At 43.3% G+C, this 22,968-nt stretch overlaps 1 protein-coding gene across 4 annotated transcripts in view; it reads right to left on the bottom strand.

Moving 5' to 3' along the window:
- Positions 1 to 22,968, bottom strand: part of MATN2 (matrilin 2) — a 171,059-nt gene that overhangs the window by 37,426 nt on the left and 110,665 nt on the right. For all 4 annotated transcript variants that reach the window (XM_021089066.1, XM_021089067.1, XM_021089068.1 and 1 more), the window contains exons 6-7: positions 22,003 to 22,125; positions 5,244 to 5,366 (exon numbers count right to left, since the gene is read on the bottom strand). In XM_021089066.1, coding sequence (XP_020944725.1) covers positions 5,244 to 5,366; positions 22,003 to 22,125 — 246 coding nt within the window. The remainder of the gene's footprint in view (positions 1 to 5,243; positions 5,367 to 22,002; positions 22,126 to 22,968) is intronic.

A 22,968-nucleotide genomic window follows, 5' to 3' on the forward strand; every position in this document is an offset into this window, starting at 1 on the left:
CAAAAAGACAAAAAAAAAAAAAAAAAGAAAAAAAGAAATACCATGAGACCCAGCAATTCCGCTCCTGGGTTTATACCCAAAAGAACTGAAGGCAGGGACTGGGCTAGGAACTGCACATCCATGTTCATAGCAGCTTCACTCACAAGGGCCAAAAGGTGGAAGCAAGCCACATATCTATTGACAGATGAATGGATAAGCAGAAGGTGGTGTATACATAATATGGAATACTATTCAGCCTTAAAAAGGAAGGGAACTCTGGAGTTCCCTTGTGGCACAGTGGGTTAAAGATTCAGTGTTGTCACTGCAGCAGCTTGGGTCATTGGGCACAAGTTCCATCCCCGGCCTAGGAACTTCCATATGCTGTGGGTGTGGCCAAAAAAAAGAGAGAGAGAAAAGGAAATTCTGATATATGCCACACATGGATGAATCTTGAAGACATTGTGCTAAGTGAAACAAGCCAGTCACAGAAGGACAATCATTATTATTATTATTATTATTATTATTTGCTTTTTAGGGCGGCACTCATGGCATATGGAGGTTCCTAGGCTAGGAGCTGAATTGAAGCTACAGCTGCTAGCCTACACCACAGCTCACGGCAATGCTGGATCCTTAACCCACTGAGAGAGGCCAGGGATCAAACCTACAACCTCACGGTTCCTTGTCGGATTCGTTTCCAATGTGCCACAACAGGAACTCCAAGTATTATTATAAGATTTCACTTTCATGCGGTACCTAGAATAGGCAAAGTCATAGAGATGGAAAACAGAATGGTGCCTGCTAGGGGCTGGTGGGGAGAGGAATGAGAAGTGACTACGAGTTCCAGTTTGGGGAGAGGATAAAGTTCTGGAGCTGGATGGTGATAATGACTGTGTAACAACGTGGAAATACCATGTGACCCAGCAATTCTGCTCCTGGGTTTACACCCAAAAGAACTGAAGGCAGGGACCGGAATAGAGACTTGCACATCTATGTTCATAGCAGCACCATTCACAAGGGCCAAAAGGTGGAATACTTAATGCCACTGAACTGTATACGTAAAAATGGCTACAATGGTAACATTTTGTGCATATTTTACTACAGTTTTTAAAGGGCCGACGTTGTCTTTAAGAATGATTTACACACAATAATTCCATGGAAAAAACATGAAGATTTATCTTAAAAGAGGTTATCACTCAGCTATCTGGCAAGGAGCAATTCAAAAATGCCTCTTCTCGGAATGGAGAAGCAATGAGATCCTGCTGTATAGCGCTGGGAACTCTATCTAGTCACTTGTGACAGAGCCTGATGGAGGATATGTGAGAAAAATAAGGTATGTATATGTATGTGTGACTGGGTCACTTTGCTGTACGGCAGAAAATTGACAGAATGCTGTAAAGCAACTATAACGGAAAAAATAAAAATCATTTAAAAAAAAAAAGCCTCTTCTCTAAATGGTCCCTTAGAGCAGAGGTTTATATCTCTGCCTTCTCTACATGCTTGAGTTACAGTTCATCACGTTACTCAGGAATCTAGTCACTCGTTTATCCACTCAGTGAGTATTCACTGAGTAGCCACTATTTCCATACATCTGGTCCAGTCTCCTCACTGTGACCAGTTACACATGGGCCAGGCTTGGGTGTAGTTTTGTCTCTGGCAAAACCTAGAGTGTCCACAGTAACCTTGGCCAGATGGCAGGACTGTCAGCTGACCAATGAAACAGCGCTATGAGCGCCAGCTCTCCAAGATGCACCAGACCGTGCTGAGAAAGTAAGCCATCCAAACATGAGAGATCAGGGACCCAGCCAGGAAATGGTGGTGCCACCTAAGTGGCACAGACAGTAAGTTTTAGGAAAATTGGACAGGCTACAAAATGTTAAAGCAGAAAGTCATCTTCCTTCAGCTGAGGAAATCGGGGGTCCAGAGAAGCAAAGCAGCGTGGCCAAGGTCACATGGCCAGGACAAGTGACACTGCCAAGACTGATCCTCCTGGCCCCAGCTTCATTCAACCTGGGACCCTGCCCCGTCCCCTTTTAAAGCGTGATGTCTCCAGCCACAGGGGGTACCAGCCACAGTGACAGTGTGAACAGTTGTGGAGCCCAGCACACACGTCACACCCACTTCTGATTCCACTCCAGGGCCCTGCCTAGACAGCCAGCCCAGTCCCAGTCTCTGCTCTGCGTCGCTGCCTTAGTAATTTATGCTTTAAGTCGACGACAGCACTTTCCAGAAAAAGAAATTATGCCTGGATGAGGAGGAAGAACAAATCCAGGCCAAGAGTGTTTTTCTTCAGTAGGATTCTTTTTCCTTGATTTTTTTCTTCCAGTTTAATTGGATGACATCAAATTCCTTTGAAACATAGGTTTCTTATTAGATTTGAAAATAGCCTCATCCACCCTCCGCCTATTAAACGCGAATGGCTAGAGATCGCTAATGCTCTCAAGATCCTCAGACTCCTCCCAACAAACTCTAGATTTCAACCCCCATGTCTCTGCTTCCCTCTTCTGCCCAATGCTCCAGAGACACAGCGAGCGCTCACTTTCCGTTAACAGCTGTCTGCCACAATCAGCGCAGCACAAACATTAAGGCAGGGGCGGCTCTGAGAGGCTGATCTCAGGCGCCGAGGGCTGGGTTTGCAGCAAAGACAATGGAAAAAAAGTATAACGACGAGGCAGGATGTTGAGAGAAGGGCTGATGAGGACATCGGGTTGGAGCAACAAATTCCATTTTTCTTGGATGAGAAAGTGGGGCACCTGGCTAAGGCGGAAGTGGAGCCATCACTGAATATATAGGAATGAGCACTGGGGACTCGGGGCTGGACCACAGCCTGCAGTCAGGCCCGCCCGTGGGCTGCTGTGTGGCGGTCACACAACTCCCAAATGGTCACTCGCTTGTCCTTCTGTTCTTGGTCTCCCTCCGCCCTTGAAGATGATGTGATCCGTGCACCGCCTGGGACCCTTCTCTTATTCCAAGCGCCTCGCCAGGCAGGATGTGGAGGGAGCGGCAGCGGGTGAAGGAGTCTTGGATGACCGGTAAGAGATGCAGTGCTTCGAGCCAATTCCCCTCCACTGATGGCCATGAGCCTAACTCATTTCCTTCGCCTTCCATCATCAACTCGCGATGCAGCGTGCAAATACAAGGACTGTCTGAGTTGAACCAGGTCTAATTATCCTCCATGTAAGAGATCTGGATCCACAAATGAGTCCGCCCGCCCCCAAGGGATGTTCCCCTGGGTGTAGTCAGCCACTGACACCCTCACTGCTAGAAAAAGGTGTAAATAGTCCAGAGAGGAGCGGCCAGGCCAGAGAAGTCGGCCTCTCCCATGTACTGCGTGCATGTGTGGTCTAATGGAAAAGAGTCCATCTCATCATTTTCCCATTTTGAATGCACTCGGTTAAAATTCCCATCTAATGCCTGAATGTTGCCAAGGTTTGCACCCAGGCAAGGTGGTGAGAACTTATCCTCTATAAGAGAGGCTCAATTTTGGAGTTCCCGTCATGGCTCAGCGGTAACAAACCTGACCAGTATCCACGAGGACGTGGGTTCGATCCCTGGCCTCGTTCAGTGAGTTAATGATCCAGCGTTGCTGTGAGCTGTGGTGTAGGTCGCAGACGTGGCTCAGATCCCATGTTGCTGTGGCTGTGGTGTAGGCCGGCAGCTGTAGCTTGGATTCGACCCCTAGCCTGGGAACTTCCATATGCCACACTTGCAGCCCTAAAAAGACCAAAGAGAGAGAGAGAGAGAGAGAGAGAGAGAGAGAGAGAGAGAGAGAGAGAGAGAGAGAGAGAGAGGCTCATTTTCAAAATATGGGCTCTGCTACCATCTGCCACTGGAAAAGGTTTAACCTGTTTGAGAGGGAGCATATGGGTTAAAGCGCTGTAAGCAGCAGAATGTGGCTTGTGGATTTGGTTCTAAAGCTCATGGTGCTTTTCAGGAAATACATATGGTCAAACTTTTGAAAATCCAGCCCTGTGATGCAGCACAGCACTGTACTTATCACCAAGAAGGAGTGGGTGAAGGAATACATAAGAGAGCACATCCCTAAATGGGAGTTCCAGAGAGTTCTGTGAACAATTCTGTCGAGAGAAAGCAGACAATTCAGTGTGTATGTGTGTAACTAACTTTGGGAAAGCTTTTTGAAAAAATTCATAATTTGCATGCCTTAAAAGAGCCGTCTTCCCAACAACACTGAGTAATTTAGATGATAGTTGCTCCAGGATGATAAATCTTAGCGATGCAGAGTTCCCACTGTGGCTCAGTGGGTTAAGAACACAACATAGTGTCTGTGAGGATGTGGGTTCCATCCCTGGCCTTGTTCAGTGGGTAAAGGATCCTGTGTTGCCATGGCTGTGGCATAGGCCAGCAGCTGCAGCTCTGATTCTATCCATAGCCTGGGAATCTCCATATGCCACACTTGCAGCCCTAAAAAGACCAAAAAAAAAAGAGAGAGAGAGAGAGGTTCACTTAAATATGGGAACTTCCATATGCTGCAGGTGTGGCAGTTAAAAAAAAAAAAGGAAAAAAATCTCAGAGACCATTTACTTATTCATTCATTCAATAAATATTGTGTCACACCAACATGTGCCAAACACGTTGAGGTGCTAAGGAATCGAGAGCGAGGAAATGAGAAGGATCTCTGTCCTTGTAGACCTGCCATTCCAACAGTCTCACAGGGACATCTTAATGAGATGCCACTGGGGGTCCATGCTCTAGATCCCCGGTCAAGCCCTCTTTGGCGCCAGAGAACAAGCATGAACAGCTTTAATCATCCTGTTCACACGAGGTGCCTCTTAAAGCTGCATAGATGCCCCTGAGACTTCTCTTTTGCTTCGTTCATGTCAAAGAGAAAGAAGAGAGATGCAACCTTCCCCTTCTTGGCAGCCATCAAGCATCTCATCTTGTAGGACTGGAAGCAACCAGCTCCTTTTGTCCTCCAGCTCTAGACCCAGTCTTTTCTTTCTCAAAGTCCCCACTGCCTGTCGAGGGGGTAAGGACAAGGGGGGATGTGCCCTCGTTTCAGATAGATGGGAGCTTCAGCTTGGGCTTCAGCTTCGCTAAATAAATCCAAGGGGCAGACCCAGTTTAGACCGTCACTAAAACTCATCCCCATGCCAGGATCAGGTGAGACTTAAGTAAAATGAAGGGCAGAGTAAGATGAGCAAACACAAAGACTGAGTACAGGTACCTGCTTGAGGTGTGCAAGCCAAAGGAAAACCAAATGGGGCCATCCAAGGACAAGCCCTTCTGCAACCCCTGGGGCAACTTACTTCTACAGGTTTTCTGATCTGGATTCAGAGTAAAGCCTTTTAGGCAGCGGCAGAAGTAGGAATCATCTGTGTTGACACACTCGTGCTGGCAGCCGTGGTTAGGTGACGCGCAGTAGTCTATTTCTGAAAAGAGAGAAGAGTTGCAATGATGAACAAAACTATAAATCCAGCATCTTATCTTTTCCTAAACAGATAAATTCCCGTGACCTCAATCCCTCACGTGTGGAGGGATCTCTCAGAGAAGCTATTTCCATGTTTAGGGATTCAGGCCCCCAGGAAGAGAACTTTCTTGACACATGACAAAATATTTATGCAACAAACAAATTTGCGAAGATGCTTTCCTCGTCTTGGTTCATGTCAGAGCCACTAAAATGAAAGCATGTGACTGGGTGTTGTTTGTTATGTCACAGGCTGGGAAGGGAGAGCTTAGCTGCATGTTTTCTTGAATTTATGCAATGAAAACAACAAAGTCTTCCCACCATCACACTTCAAACCACTTAGCTGAGTGAAACACTGAGCCAAATAGGATACAAAACCACATCCTAGGAGTTCCCGTCGTGGCGCAGCAGAAATGAATCTAACTAGGAACCATGAGGTTTCAGGATTGATCCCTGGCCTCGCTCAGTGGATTAAGGATCCAGTGTTGCTGTGAGCTGTGGTGTAGGTCCCAGACGGGGCTCGGATCTGGCGTTGCTGTGGCTCTGGCGTAGGCCGGCAGCTACAGCTCCGATTCGACCCCTAGCCTGGGAACCTCCATATGCCATGGTGCGTCCCTAAAAAGAAAAAAAAATCATATCCTAGAAAAAAGAAGGCCTGAGAGTAAGAAGCATGGATATTTTGAACTCAAAACACCTCCCAGAGTTCCCACTGTGGCCCAGCAGAAACGAAACCAACTAGTATCCATGAGGATGCAGGTTCCATCTCTGGCCTCGATCAGTGGGTTAAGGATCCAACATTGCCGTGAGCTGTGGTGTAGGTGGCAGATGCGGCTTAGATCCCATGTTGCTGTGGCTGTGGTGCTGTGTGCTGGCAGCTGTACCTGTGATGCAACCCCTAGCCTGGGAATGTCCAGGTGGCCCTAAAAAAACAAAAAACAAAAAACAACCCACTTCTTTGGTTACATCACTGGCTTTATCAGGACTTAAATCAGCTCAAGGTTTCACAGTCAGGGAACGTGATCTCTAGGAACCCATTAATTTAAAGCAAAATAGTCAGAAAAAAAAGGTCACATGGAATTTTTAATAATGAGATTTTACTCGTATACGTATTTTTATATATGGAAAGTGATTGTTCTACCGAAGGGTCTGCATCAAGTATCTGGAGTTGGCATATGGAGTTCACAGGCCAAGGATCAGATCTGAGCTGCAGTTGCAACCTACGTGCTGCATCAATACTGGATTCTTAACCCACTGTGCCAGGCCGGGGATTGAACCTGCATCCCAGTCCTGCAGAGATGCTGCCAATCCTGTCAGGCCACAGCAGGAACTTTTTTTTTCTTTTTTTTTTTTTTTGTCTTTTTGCCCTTTCCAGGATTGCACCTGCAGCATATGAAGGTTCCCAGGCTAGGGGTCTTTTAGGGCCACACCAGCAGCATATGGAGGTTCCCAAGCTAGGGGTCTAATCGGAGCTACAGCTGCCAGACTACACCAGAGCCACAGCAACGCAGGATCTGAGCTGTGTCTATGACCTAAACCACAGCTCATGGCAACGCCGGATCCTTAACCCACTGAGCAAGTCCAGGGAACAAACCCGAAACCTCATGGTTCCTAGTCGGATTCATTAACCACTGAGTCACGACAGGAACTCCCACAGCAGGAACTCTTGCACCAAGTATTTTGCAATAGACTGGAACTTGGATGCATCATCTAAAACTGCTTGAATAAAGTGGCCACTAATGGGGTCTTAGGGAGGAGTCGTCTTATTTTGATGAGGATTTTTACGGTTTTAAGAAACATATGAACTACACATATCATTGAAGAACTCAGCATCAATGAGTTCCTCCAGCCTGTACTAAAAAAAACAAAACCAGTAAGAGAAAGGTGTACAACAGTCTTGAAAGAAAAAAATATTGAAGCAGATGCCAATTCTTCCCAACTTAAAAGTCATGGAAATTTTAGGAGTTCCCATCATAGCGCAGTGGAAATGAATCCGACTAGGAACCAATGAATCCGACAAGGAACCATGAGGTTGAGGGTTCTATCCCTGGCCCCGCCCAGTGGGTTAAGGAACTGGCGTTGCAGCGAGCTGTGTTGGATCTGGTGTTGCTGTGGCTCTGGGGTAGGCTGGCAGCTGTAGCTCCGATTAGACCCCTAGCTTAGGAACCTCCATATGCTGCTGGTGTGGCCCTAAAAATAAAAACAAAAAGACAAAAAAAGAAATAAAGTCATGGAAATTTTAAACATACAAAAATGAACAGAAGAGTTTAAGAAATCCACAGACGCATTACTTGGCTTCAACAGACTTAACCTATGGCTGGCCTTAGTGCCTTTATACTCTCATTCTCCATGCCAAGCTTCCCTGTTACTTGAAAGCAAACCTCAGATGCTATGTCATTTTGTTCATAAATATTTCAAAATGCATCCTTAAAGGACTGGACCTCTTTAAAAATATATAACTGCAATACCGCAATCACATATAAAGATATCTTAAAAAACTTTTTACGTAGAAATGATATTAAATTGACAAAAAGTTGCAAGCACAAACATACAAGCAGATGCGTACAAAAAACACCTATCCTCGCTCTACCCAGATGCATCTACTATTAGCATTTTACCCCATGTGCCCATCTCTCTGACTTTTTTGGGGCTAAATTACACACATCACGATCCTTTTTCCTTAGATACAGCGTGTGCTTCCTAAGAGGAGGGAGAGTCTCTTATAGAAAAGTGTAGCCATAAATTTCATGAATTTACATTTATGTAAGACTTTTATTTAATCCACATGTTCTAGTCTTGTCAGCTGATCTAATAGTTTTTTTTAAAAATGTTTATATTTATGGCCACACCTGCGGCACATAGAAGTTCCTGGCTTAGGGGTAGAATCGGAGCTGCAGCTGAGGCTTACACCACAGCCACAGCAATGCTGGGTCTGAGCCACATTTGCCACCTACACCACACCTTGTGGCAGTGCTGGATCCTTAATCCACTGAGTGAGGGGACGGATCAACCTGCATCCCCATGGATTAAGTTGGGTTCTTAACCTGCTGAGCCACAATGGGAACGCCCTAATAATGTTCTCCATGGCATTTTTCATCTTCCAGTACAGGATCCAATACAGAGTCAGAGATTATATTTAATTTTCATGCATGCTTAGCTTCCTTTAATCAGGAACCACACTGTCTAAAGCAGCCACTTAGGAGTTCTCGTGGTGGCGCAGTGGAAACAAATACAACTAGGTTTGATCCCCGGCCTTGCTCGGTGGGTTAAGGATCCGGCGTTGCTGTGAGCTGTGGTGTAGGTCACAGACACAGCTCAGATCCTGTGTGGCTGTGGTTGTGGTGTAGGCCGGCAGCTGTTGCTCTGATTCAACCCCTAGCCTGGGGACCTCCATGTGCCACAGGTGCTGCCCTAAAAAGCAAAAATAATAAATAAATAAATAAAGCAACCATTTAAATTAAAATGGACTAAAATTAAATCAAATTTAAAATTCAGTTCCTCAGTTGCATTGTCCACATCCTCAGTGCTCAATAGCCACAGAAGCTCCCGATTACTGTATACACAACATTTTTACCATCACAGTCTTCTATTCAGTAGTGACATTCTAGAAACACTTCCACAGCCACTCTTTGTGTTTTATGATATGAACATTTTAAAGTAATACAGTCTCCCTTGATTGTTTTTAGTTTTATGGATGTACCATTAACAAAAAACAAACTGTACATACTGAAAATGGACAATTTGATGAGTTTGGACATATGTATGCACCCATGAAACAAGCACAACAATTAAGGTAATGAACTTTATGCACTACTAGTGAAAGTCTTCTCATGTCACTTTCTTTATTTTTAATTTTAAATTATTTTTATTTTCTCTTTTATTTAATTAATTTATTTATTTAGGTCTTTTTAGGGCTGCACCCAAGGCGTATGGAGGTTCCCAGGCTAGGGGTCTAATCAGAGCTACAGCTGCTGGCCTACACTACAGCCACAGCAATTCAGGATCTGAGCCACATCTGCGACCTACACCACAGCTCACAGCAACTCCGGATCCTTAACCCATTGAGCAAGGCCAGGGATCGAACCCATTTCCTCATGGATACTAGATGGGTTTGTTAACCACTGAGCCACAATAGGAACTCCTCACACCACTTTCTCATTCATTCTTCCCCACTTCCTCTGCCCCCAAATAATCTAGATTAGTTTGCATTTTCTAGAATTTGACATAAATGGAATCATAAAGTTGTACTGTTTTTGGTCTGGCTTCTCTCATTTCTCATAATTACTGTGAGATTCATCCATGTCAACAGCTTTTTTTTTTTTAGTATTGAGTAGTATTTTATTACATGGATATACAACAATTTGTTTACCCATTCACCTGCTGGTGGGGTCTATCACAAAGAAAGCAGCTGTGAACATTCATGTATAGGTTATGGTGTAGACACATGTTCATTTTTCTCGGGTAAATATCTAGGAGTAGAATGGCTGGGTCATACGGTAAATGTATACTTAATTTCTTAAACATTCCCACCAGTGGTTTATGAGAGTTCCAGTTGCTCCACATCTGCACCAACACTTGGTAAGTTTGGCCCCGCTGGTAGGTGAATAGTGCTTATTTCATTGTGGTTTTTTATTTTGCATTTCCCTAGTGACAAATGCTATTGAACATATTTTTATATGCTTATTCTCCATCTCTAATTTTCTTTGGTGAAGTGTCTGTTCAAATCTTTTGCCCATTTTTATTAGGTTGTTTGTTTCCTTATTAAGTTTGAAGAGTTCCTTATGTGTTCTAAAATATACATCTTCTTTTAGATGATATACACTTTGTAAATATTTTTTTCCTAGTCTATGGCTTGCCTTTTCATTTTAGTAATAGCATCTTTTTTTTTTTTTTTTTTTTTTGGCCATGCTTGTGGCATGCAGAAGTTAGTTCCTCACCACAGCAGCCACCTTCACCACAGCAGTGACAATGCCAGATCTTTTAACCATGAGACCATTGGGGAACTCCCAGGAATAGTGTCTTTTGAAGAATAAAGGTGATGAAGTTCAACGTATTCATTTTGTCCTTTTGTAGTTTGTACTTTTGTACATCTGCTTTACGATATCTTTGTCAAACACCAGGTCGCTAAGATATTTTCCTATGTGTTCTTCTATAATTATTAGAGTTTTCAATCTTATATTTAAGTTTACAATCCATTTCTAGTTTATTTTTGAATGTGGTAGGAGGTAAGGGTCAAATTCCTCGGTTTTGTTTGTTTTGTTTGGTGTTTTTTTTTGCACGTGGCAATCCAGTTGCTGCAGTTGCATTTGTTGAAGACATTATCCTCGCCCACCCCCCACCCCATGAATTACCTTGGTACCTTTGTTGAAAATAATTTCACCATATACGTGTGGGTCTATTTCTGGACTCTGTTCTATTCCATTGATCTATACATCCATCCTTACACCAATACCACACTGTCTTGATTACTCCTGCTTTATCATTAGTATTAAAAATCAGGTAGTTTAAATTCAACTTTGTGCATCTTTTTCAAAAAGGACTATTTTAGTCCTTTGCATTTCTACATATGTTTTAGAATCAGCTTATCAAGTTCTATAAAAAAGCATGCTAAGATTATGATAGATAATGCTTTGATGGATAAATTTGGAAAGGACAGACATCTGAACAATATTGAGTCTTCCAATCCATGAATATGATACATCTGTTTGGTTAAATCTTCTTTAATTTCCCTTAGCCATATTTTATAGCTTTCATTGTACAGGTTTTTCACACCTTTTGTCAGATTTATCCCTAGGTAGCATATATTTTGGATGCTATTATAAATAGGACTTTTAATTTAAATTTTTAAATTTTCCATTCAAAGTATAGAAAAAATAATGGATTTCTGTATATTGACCTTGTCCCCTGCATCCTTAGTAAATGCACTTAATAGTTCTAGAGCTTTTTCATAAATTCAGTGGGAGATGTTATCTGTTAATAAAGATTATTTTTTAATTTAATCATTTGCTCTTTGCTTTTATATTTGTATTTATTTTCTCTAATACTGAAAATCCAGGTACAAATGGCATTAACATTATACATGCTTATTGTATCATATATATGTATATATTTAATTTCAAAAATAAGAATAACAATTCACTAAGACTGCTGGAAACAGTTTAAGCTCTTCGGTTTTTTGGTTATCTGCCACTTGGAATGTAAAGTCAACATATTCTGTGCCCGTCACTAAAAATAATTCATGGGGTGATTAGGCTGTTAGGCTCATTTGCTTCAATTTGTGTTCTGCAGGCAATTCTCCAACAGCAATTTGGAGTCCTGTAGTTTAATTCAATTTTGACACTAACCACCTGGAGTTAACATCCAATCTCACAAGGTGAAGGGTGAGGTGCTAACAAGACACCGGCCTCAAGCAGGGTCCCCAGTTACCTCCACTTCTGCACAGCCGATGACAACTTGGGGGCCTCCCACAACTCGCTCCTTTCAGTAATTTACTAGAACCACTCACGGAACTCAGGAAAGTGCTATAATTACTATAGTAGAGATGGTTTTGGGAGTTTCCATCATGGCACAGTGGAAACGAATCTGACTAGCAACCACGAGGTTGCAGGTTCAATCCCTGGCCTTACTCAGTGGGTTAAGGATTCGGTGTTGCCATGAGCTGTAGTGTAGGTCGCAGATGTGACTCGGATCTGAGGTTGTTGTGGCTGTGGTATAGGCTGGCAGCTACAGCTCTGATTTAACCCCTAGCCTGGGAACCTCCATATGCCACTGGTGTGGCCCTAAAATGTAAAAAAAAAGGATGGTTTTGGGGGGTTCCCTTCATGGCTCAGCAGTTAACGAACCCAACTAGGAGGCATGAGGACACGGGTTTGATCCCTGGCCCCGCTCAGTGGGTTAAGGATCCAGTGTTGCCATGAGCTGTGGTGTAGGTCACAGACTTTGCTCAGATCTCATGTTGCTGTGGCTGTGATGTAGGCCAGCAGCTGTGGCTCTGATTCCACCCCTAGCCTGGGAACTTCCACATGCCTCAAGAGTAGCCCTTAAAAAAAAAGATGGTTTTAATTCTTCCTTTCCAATCTAGATTTTGGTTCTTTCCTTTTTTTTCTTCCTTATTGCAATGGTTAGAACCTATAGTCCACACTAAATAGAAGTGGTGAAAGTGGATATCCTGTTTTGTTCCTCATCTTATATGAAGTCTTTCATCATTCAGTATGAAGTTAGCTGATGGTTTTTTCCTTGATGTACTTTATCAGATTGAGGCAGCTCTCTTCATTCCTAGTTTGCTGAAAGGTTTTTGTTTTTAAGTCATAAATGAATGCCAGGTCTTGTCCAGTGCTCCTTCTGTATCTAATGAGTGGACTCATATGGTTTCTGCTTTTTAGTATGTTAGTGTTTTAAATTTCATTGATCGAGTTTTGAATGTTAAATTATCCTTGAGTTCCTGGGATAAATCCCACTTTTATTTGATTTCTAAAATAATGAAAAAATAACTAAAGATCTTTTGCATGTATTTCATGAGGGGTATTTGCGTGTGTTTTCTATCCTTGCAATATCTTTTTCTAAGCTTGGTATTAGGAAAATGCTGGCTTTACAGAATAAGCTATAAATGTTTCTTCCTCTCCTATTTTCTGGAGGAATTTGTGTAGAATTGGTATTTGAGTTTTTTTCTCAAATGGTAGAATTTAGTAGAATCTACCAATTAAGCCACCTCACCCTGGAGTTTTCTTTGTGAGAAGGTTTATAAGTACAAGGTCAACTGTTTTAATAGATAGAGGCCTATTTAATCCATAGAGATCTATTTCTTACTGAGTTAATTTTAGTAGTTTGTGTCTTTCAAGGAATTTGTCTATTTAATCTAAGGTGCTGAAATTATTGGCCTAAATTTGTTCATTATTTTCCCTTATTATGCTTTCAATGTTTATAGGATCTGTAATGATGCCTACTCTCTGATTCCTGCTATCGGTAATTGGTCTCTTCTCTCTTTTTCCCCCTGTGATCAGTCTGGCTAGAGGTTCATCAATTTTACTGTTCGGAAACAAAACACCCTTTTTTGACAGCCACATGTAAATCAATGAAATTAGAACACAGCCTCACACCACACACAAAAACAAACTCAAAATGGCTTAAAGACTTAACTATAGGACATGACACCATTAAAACTCTAAGAAGAGAACTTGGGCAAAACATCCTTTGACATAAATCATATCAAAGTTTTCTCAGGTCAGTCTACCAAGCCAATAGAAATAGAGGCAAAAATAAACAAATGGGACGTAATCAAACTTAAGAGCTTTTGCTCTTAAGGAAACCATAAACAAAACAAAGACAACCTACAGAATGGGAGAAAATAGTTTCAAATGATACAACCAACAACGGCTTAATCTCCAAAATATACAAACAACTCAGAAGACTCAACAGCAAAAAAACAAACAACCCAATTGAAAAATGGCAGAAGACCTGAGTAGACATTTCTCCAAAGAAGACATACAGATGGCCAACAGACACATGAAAAAATGCTCAGCATCACTAATTTTTAGAGAAGTGCAAATCGAAACTACAATGAGGTACCACTTCACACCAGTCAGAATGGCCATCATTAGTAAGTCTACAAATAACAATGCTGGAGAGGGTGTGGAGAAAAGGGGGAACCTACTTACAATGTTGGTGGGAATGTAAACTGGTACAACCACCATGGAAAACAGTATGGAGATACCTCAGAAAACTCAATATAAAACTACCATATGATCCAGCAATCCCACTCCCAGCATATATCTGGACAAAACTTTCATTAAAAAAGATACATGCACCCCTATGTTCATTGCAGCACTATTCAAAATAGCCAAGACATAGAAACAACCTAAATGTCCAATGACAAATGAATGGATTAAGAAGACGTGGTACATACACACAACGGAATACTACTCAGTCATAAAAAAGAACAAAATTCTGCCATTTGCAGCAACATGTGTGGAACTAAAGACTCTCATATTAAGTGAGGTAGGTCAGAAAGAGAAAGACAAATACCATATGATATCACTTATATCTGGAATCTAATGTATGGCACAAATGAACCTATCTACAGAAAAAACTGACCCACGGACACAGAGAACAGACTTGTGTTTGCTGGGGGGTACGGGGATGAAGTGGGATGGACTGGGAGTTTGGGGTTAGTAGATGAAAACTATGGCATTTGGAGTAGATAAGCAATGAGATCCTGTTGTATAGCACAGGGAACTATATCTAATCACTTGTGATAGAACATGATGGAGAATAATATGAGAAAAAGAATGTATATATGTATGTATGTATAACTGGGTCACTTTACTGTACAGCAGAAATTGACAAAACATTGTAAATCAACTATAACAAAAAATTTTTAAAGAAAAAGAAAGAAAATGCATATGATATAACTTTATACTGTATGATCGCAAATCTATAAAAAAAAGATACATATGCATTAAAAAAGACCAAGAGAAATGTAGCAAATCAGTATTAACAATGGTTAGTGCTGTATGATGAGATTACAGATCATTTCATTTATACAATTTCATTTCTATACTACCTGGTTTTCTGCAATGAGTCTATATTACTTTTGCAATTAGAAGAAGGTATTTAAAATAAATATCCACATACATAATCGTGAAACTAGTTGCCATGGAAAATGGCAGAAATAAAATAGAAAAAAGAACAGTGTGGGAGGTGCCCAGTAATTTGGAGAAGAAAATCATCAGGTAACATTGCTGGGAACAATATGTACAGCACCTACACCCAAGACACAAGATACTGGCAAACAAACAAAGCCAGTTTGGGATCTCAGCTTAGGGGTGTGGCTATGAGTTCTCAGGTATTGCTGGAATGTGGGGAGACAGGAAGTGAATGTATGGCTGTGGAGAGGGCAAGCTTTATGCTCTCTGGACCACAACACCTGCCTCACCATCTCTCACTCTATTCTAGTCATATAGACTTCCCTGCTATTCCCCAGCATTGCCAGGCATCACAGTTTCTGCCTCAGGGCCTTTGCACCCGTGCTGTTTCCTCTGCTTCAAAAGTCTACTCCTTCCCTCAACTTCTTCAAGTCTTTGACCAAATGGCACTTTCTTTTCTTTTCCTTTTTTTAAATTTTTTGCTTTTTAGGGCCGCACCTGTGGCATGTGGAAGTTTCCAGGATAGGGGTTGAATCGGAGCTACAGCTGCTGGCCTACGTCACAGCCACAGCAATGCCAGATCTGAGCTGCATCTGCAACCTACACCACAGCTCACGGCAATGCCAGATCCTTAACCCACTGAGTGAGGCCAGGGATCGAACCTGCAACCTCATGGTTCCTAATCAGATTTGTTTCCACTGTGCCATGATGGGAACTTCTTGAAATCCTCTATGTTTCTCGAGAAAAGACCCTGAACATCTGAGAATGTTCTTGTACCAGTTCAGGAGTTTCTTTAGGTCTCTAAAAGCCATGCCACCAGGAGTTCCCATCATGGCTCAGTGGTAACGAATCTGACTAGTATCCATGAGGATGCAGGTTCAATCCCTGGCCTCGCTCAGTGGGTTAAGGATCCAGCGTCTCTATGAGCTGTGGTGTGGTCACAGATGTGGCTCACATCTGGTGCTGCTATCGCTGTGGTGTAGGTCAGCAGCGACAGCTCCAGTTTGACCCCTAGCCTAGGAACTTCCCTGTGCCTTGGGTGCGGCCCTTAAAAAAAAAAAAAAAAAAAAAAACTAAAAAATAAATAAAAGCTGTACCACCATATGATCCAGCAATTCCACTTCTAAGTATACACCCAAGAGTTGAAGCAGGGACTTGAACAGATGTGGGTATACCCATTACCCATGCTCATAGCAGCATTATTCACAATAACCAGGAGTTCCCACTGTGGCGCAACAGGATGGGTGACATCTCTGCAGCGCCAGGATGCAGGTTTGATCCCTGGCCTGGCACGGTGGTTTAAAGGATCTGGCATTGCTACAGCTGGTCACAACTGTGGTTCAGATCTGATCCCTGGTCCGGGAACTCCATACCCTGTGGGGCCGCCAGAAAACAAACAAACAAAAAAACCCACCAAGGAGTGGGAACAATCCCAGTGAATGAAGGACCAAAAGGAGGTGAATATATACAATAGAATATTCCTTTTTTTTTTTTTTTTTTTTTTTTTTGGCTTTTTAGCACTACACCTATGGCATATGGAGGTTCCTAGGCTAGGGGTAGAATTAGAGCTACAGCTGCCGGCCGACACCACAGCCACAGCCACATCAGATCTGAGCCACACCTGCAATCTACATCACAGCTCACAGTACCTCTGGATCCTTAACCACTGAGCGAGGCCAGGGATCAAACTTGGTTCCTGGTCAGATGCATTTCCACTGTGCCACGACTGGAACTCCAACAATGGAATATTCTCGAGCCTTAAAAAGGAAGGACAGTCCGACATTTGCTACATCCTGGATGGGCCTTGAGGACATTATGCTAAGTGAAATATGCCAGACACAGAAGGATAAATATTGTATGATTCTGCTTACATAAGGTTCCTAGATCAGCCAAATTTATTGGGATGGAAAGTAGGAAGTAGAATGGGGGCTGCCAGGGCCTGGAGGGGGAAGGAGGAGTGGGGTATTATTATTTAATGGGTACAGAGTTTCAGTTTAGGGAGATGAAAAAGTTCTGCAGCTGAGTGGTGGAGAGGCTGTCCAGCACCACGAAGGTACTTATGCCTCTGAACTGTACCCTGACAAAACAGTTACACTGGTAAATTTCATATTATGTATATTTTACTACAGTTAGAAAAAAGAGTCTTGTCAACATTTTGCCAATTGATGGCACTTGCATGCTTCTATCCTTTTCCTCTCTAGAAAATATTCAGATAGGGAGTTCCCACCGTGGCCCAGAGAAAACCAATTTGACTAGCATCTGTGAGGCACACGTTCAATCCCTGGCCTTGCTTAGTGGGTTAAGGATCCCGAGTTGCTGTGGCTGTGGTGTAGGCTGGCAGCTGTAACTCTGATTAGACCCCTAGCCTGGGAATCTCCATATACTGCGGGTGTGGCCCTAAAAAGACAAAAAAAGAAAATATTCAGATAGATTTGTATGGGTTGCTTTAGGGTAAGGAAGTTGTATAAAAGGGGGTGCTTTTTTGAACACTGCTTACACATTTCAATTATATGATATGTTCAGAAACATAAAGCATTTTTATGTACCTTTTGGCTTAATCATAAATTAATCATGTTTGGTATATTACATTGACTAGTCTACCTTTTTTCGCCAATAATTACACACTTAATAATTAGATTAGCTTTCAAATATACTTTTGGTTAAAAATAGAGACTGAAATTTAAGGCACTGAGTATTTTTTATTTCATCTTTTTTGCAAGTTTATGAGGGAGTGGAAAAAATTTTTTTAAATCTCTCAACATCACAGCAGTAGCCAGGCTCTGACTTGGCTGGAAGCTCATGTGATGCCTCATTAATGACTAACAGGATACTGTCTTGATTTGAGCTTCTGTCTCTATCCTCTGAACGAGTCCCCATTTCTCAGTTTGTTTTCCTGTTTTTGTCACAGATCTGGAGCATTCCTGAGCAGCATCTCAGTTCTTTTTTTTTTTTTTTGGTCTTTTTAGGGCCACACCCATGGCATATGGAAGTCCCCAGGCTAGGGGTGGACTCGGTACCTACATCACAGCCACAGCAACATTGGCTCCTTAATCCACTGAGCCAGGCCAGGGATCGAACCCACGTCCTGGGTACCAGTCAGGTTCGTTACCACTGAGCCACATCAGGAACTCCAGCGTCCCAGTTCTTACAACTAGACTGCCCATTCCTGATTCTCCCAGCCTCCCAAGTCCTCTGGGGGGTCTCCATTCTCTTGCCAGTCCCCCTTCCCAGGGCTGGGTCCCTGCCCTGTACCCCAGCATGGTGGGAAAGGAGCCCTTTTAAGGGACGTATCTCCTGGATGCCGTTAGCCCGGAGCCTTCGGATTGCCCTGCACCCTTCTCTGCCCACATGCCGGGGTAGCCCACTTCTGGGTCTTGACCCCAACAGGGCCCGGAGACAGCTGAACTGAGGGCTCTGTGCCTTGTTGCTGAGACCTCACAGCTGGACAAGCCTCTCCCCTGACTTTCAGCCAGAACCCTCTCCCAGGCCCCCCACACTGTACCATCCACTTCTAGGGTCTCCTGGCACTATCCTGGGGCTCATTATTCTCCATATCCCATGAGATTCTGGGATGAAAGACATGCTAAGCCCCAGTATGGAGGGGGGGGCACGGTGAGGCTCTGGGAACAGGGGTGGGGGTGGAAGTCAGGAAACCCCAGCCAGGGAAGGCATTCTGCAAAGGCAGGAAGGAGAACAGACTGCATACTAGGCAGGCCTCAGCCCAGGGCGGCAGCAGCATCCCCACTGCTTCTGGTCCAGCTGGTCTCCTCCTTCCCTGAGAAGGGTCTTACCTGTATCACCCTGAGAGCCCTCGGTCAGGTAACCCCTTGCAGGTGACTGAGCTGCTCTGTGTGGCTTGAGTTCCCCAACCAGCCTCCAGGGGAAGCCTGAGGCCAAGTCTTGAATTTTTCAGGCACTATGAAACTTAGCCCAGGCAGGTGGTATATGCTCAATAAATTCCAAAGTCCCCCAAGTCTCTGAAGCCGGGGTCATCCCTTAAAAGAACGTGCTTGGCATCAGGCAACATGCTACAGGGTGTATAAGAATCCTCCTGCTCCGTCTTCAAGACAATGCTACGAAGTAGGCAGTGTTATCTTCCCAACTGTTTCCAGCTGAGCAAACGGAGGCATCCATAACCTGCCCAAGATCATCCAGCCAAAAAGCAGATGGGCTGGGATTTGATCTGAGGCAGAAGCTGCCCCCTTGGCAGCTCCCGGCCTCCTGATGGATGGAGAGAACTGACTCATCGGTCCAGCAACCACAACTCCCCTAACACGACCGCAGCCCGGGCTGGTGGTTCACAGCTCAGAGTATTCAGAACGGATGACTAGGAACAGAAGTCCATTTACCCTTCACTCACTCTCTCCATAAATAACTGCACGCCAATCACGCAGGGCATGGAGATGAGCCTGTCTGGCTGATATTTTTGCTCATCTTTCCTCCTCCTGGCTATCTCTATCCCACCCTTCTCTGCCTGGTGAAGGATGGCTCTGCCTTCAAGACTCAGCCAAGGCATCTTCTCCAAGAAGGACCTGTTCATTGCTACTCGTGTGTGCTCTGGGCTCCAGAAATGTATGTGCTGTTTTATTTTAAACATATTTTTTTTTCCTTTTTTTAGGGCCGCACCCAGGGCATATGGAGGTTCCCAGGCTAGGGGTCAAATCGGAGCTGTAGCTTCGGCCTCCACCACAGCTCACGGCAATGCCAGATCCTTAACCCACTGAGTGAGGCCAGGGTTTGAACCCACAACCTCATGGTTCCTAGTTGGATTCCTTTCTGCTGAACCACAATGGGAACTCCCTCTTTTCAGATTCTTTTCCCTTAGAGGTTATCACAAAATACTGAATGTGCTGTGCTGTATAGTAGGTCCTTGTTGTTTATCTATTTTATATATGGTGATGTGTATCTGTTAATCCCGAACTCCTATTTATCCTTCTCCACCTCCTCCCCCGCCCCACTGATATATCTGTTTTGCCTTCCTGTGTCCCTTACGGTTCCATACGCCACCCCTGCCACCAGCTCTGGTATTTGTAAACTGCTGATATTTAGGGACTGAAGAGCAAGTTTAAGTTTCAGGAGTTTGAAGGGATGCTTTTTAAATGGTACAGGCATATCCTGCTTAACTTAATAGATGTTTTTAGCAAGGTGAGTCAAGGAACTTTTTATGAGTTGAAATCCTGTTTTCTCGTTGGTGTCAGAGGTGACTTCTTTTACATTGCACTTAAATTTCCTTTGAAAAAACACTTTAAAAACAAGCTGTTCTCAAGTGAATCTCTCTAGAGGATAACTATCCACATACAATCCCTTAAGTGCTCTGATGTATCTTTATAGTTAAAAGAATAAGGAGTTCCCTTCGTGGTGCAGCGGAAACAAATCTGACTAAGAACCATGAGGTTGTGGGTTCGATCCCTGGCCCGGCTCAGTGGGTTAAGGATCCAGTGTTGCCATGAGCTGTGGTGTAGGTGGCAAACGAGGCTCAGATCTGGCGTTGCGGTGGCTGTGGCATCGGCTGGTGGCTACAGCTCTGATTTGACCCCTGGCCTGGGAACCTCCATATGCCGAAAGTGCAGCTCCAAAAAGCAAAATAAATAAAGAAAGAAAGAAAAGAAAAGAATGCTTTTGGAATCCATTTGCAAAATTAATGACCACCCTCTGTTTATAAACTGCTATGGTCCGATGTGGGGAGCTCAAATTATTTTTGATGCGTATGTATATAGTTAAAATCAAATAGAACTCAAAAGCTCAAACAGAAACTAAGCAGTTCTCTGCAAAATGCCTTCTACCTACCTTCCCCCACCCCAACCCCCCACCCAGGAGCAACCACAGTCAATTCCTTTTGGCTCAGCGATTTTCCTTTGCTTGTGTGGAGTCAGAGCTGAAGGCCACAAGCCACAAAGCTTCAGTGAAAGTATTTCTTAAGCCCTGTCAATACTGGTGGGCACAGCCAGACTGAGCCAGAAGGAGGTAAGGTGATCTGATGGTTGACTCGCTCTGCAGATGCTGGAGGAACACAGCCCTATGTGGTCTCCATCAGAGATACATACCTTCATCAGACACTGTGAAGGGTGACATTGAAAGAGAGTGGCCTGGGCATATACCCGGACAAAACTTTCCTTAAAAAAGACATATGCACCCGCATGTTCATTGCAGCACTATTCACAATAGTCAAGACATGGAAACAACCCAAATGTCCATCAACAGATGATTAGATTAGGAAGACGTGGTATATATACACCATGAAATACTACTCAGCCATAAAAAAGAACAAAATCCTGCCATTTGCAGCAACATGGATGGAACTAGAGACTCTGGTACTGAGTGAAGAAAGTCAGAAAGAGAAAGACAAATACCGTATGATATCACTTATATCTGGAAACTAATATATGGCACAAATGAATCTTTCCACAGAAAAGAAAATCATGGACTTGGAGAACAGACTTGTGGTTGCCAAGGGGGAGAGGGAGGGAGCAGGGTGGATTGGGAGCTGAGGGTTAATAGATGCAAACTATTGCCTTTGGAATGGATTAACAATGAGATCCTGCTGCGTAGCCCTGGGAACTATGTCTAGTCACTTATGATGGAGCATGATAATGTGAGAAAAAAGAATGTATACATGTATGTGTAACTGGGTCACCATGCTGTACAGTAGGAAAAAAAAAATGTATTGGGAAAATTAAAAAAAAAGTAAAAAAAAAGAAAGAAAGAAAGAAAGAAAGAAAGAAAGAAAGAAAGAAAGAAAGAAAGAAAGAAGGAAAGAAAGAGAGTGGGCTACGGTCTCAGGACAAGGTAAGAAAGGCCTGACAAAAGAGGAACAGGGACAGAATGTATAAGACCTCCTACCCCAGTGCATAATCCTATGCTACTTTACGCTTGGGAGTTTTCCACAGCCACAGTGCCTACTGCAATAGGATCCAAAACTCGTGTGTGTGTGTGTATGTGTGTGTGTGTGTGTGTGTAACTTACTTGCACATGTTTTCTTATCTGGGTTCAGAGCAAATCCTTTAGGGCACCGGCAGACGTAGGAGGTGTCAGCATTTACACACTCGTGTTCGCATCCGTGGTTTTCTGAGGCACAGTAGTCCACAGCTGTCAAAATTAAAACACAGAGTTTAAGGAGGTAAAGGGCAGAGGAAAGAAGAGCATACTTATGACCAATAAGTTAGGATGAATGTTGTTATCCCCAAAAGAGGATGGATAAATAAATATGAATCTAAAACCGCTCTTGCGGGAAAAAAAAAATCAGGAGTCTGAATCAGATAATTCATCTCAGAAGATACTACAGAACCTATAAACAATTCTATTTAAAAGTTAAAGGAGTTCCCGTTGTGGCACAGCAGAAACAAATCCGACTAGGAACCATGAGGTTGTGGGTTCGATCCCTGGCCTTGCTCAGTGGGTTAAGGATCCAGCGTTGCTGTGAGCTGTGGTATGGGTTGCAGACACAGCTTGGATCTGGTGTTGCTGTGGCTGTGGTGTAGGCCGGCGTCTACAGCTCTGATTAGATCCCTAGCCTGGGAACCTCCATATGCCGAGAGTGCGGCCTTAAAAAGATAAAAGACAAAAAAACCCAAAAAAAGTTAAAGAAATGCAAATGGAAACAATAGTGAGGCACACTTACACTTCATCAGCTACAAAAGTCAAGACAAGATAAAACCTAATGGTGGCAAGACAGCACAGAAACAGGCAGAGTTACTAACAACGGGTGGCATTACAAACTGATAAACACTGGACAATATTCACTCTGGAAATGTGACCCCAAGACATAACTGAAAAAAGGAGGAAATTAACCATATGAATATAAGCTCTTTATAGGAGTATTATTTACAGTGATAGAAAAATTCTGGAAACTAAAAGGAGCACTTAATAAGGATAAAGAGTTCAGTCATTTGCAAGCAAATGCACTGGCCTATTTCTCATCCACGCTATGAA

Source organism: Sus scrofa, chromosome 4 (genome assembly GCF_000003025.6).
Source record: "Sus scrofa isolate TJ Tabasco breed Duroc chromosome 4, Sscrofa11.1, whole genome shotgun sequence".
Taxonomy (NCBI): domain Eukaryota; kingdom Metazoa; phylum Chordata; class Mammalia; order Artiodactyla; family Suidae; genus Sus; species Sus scrofa.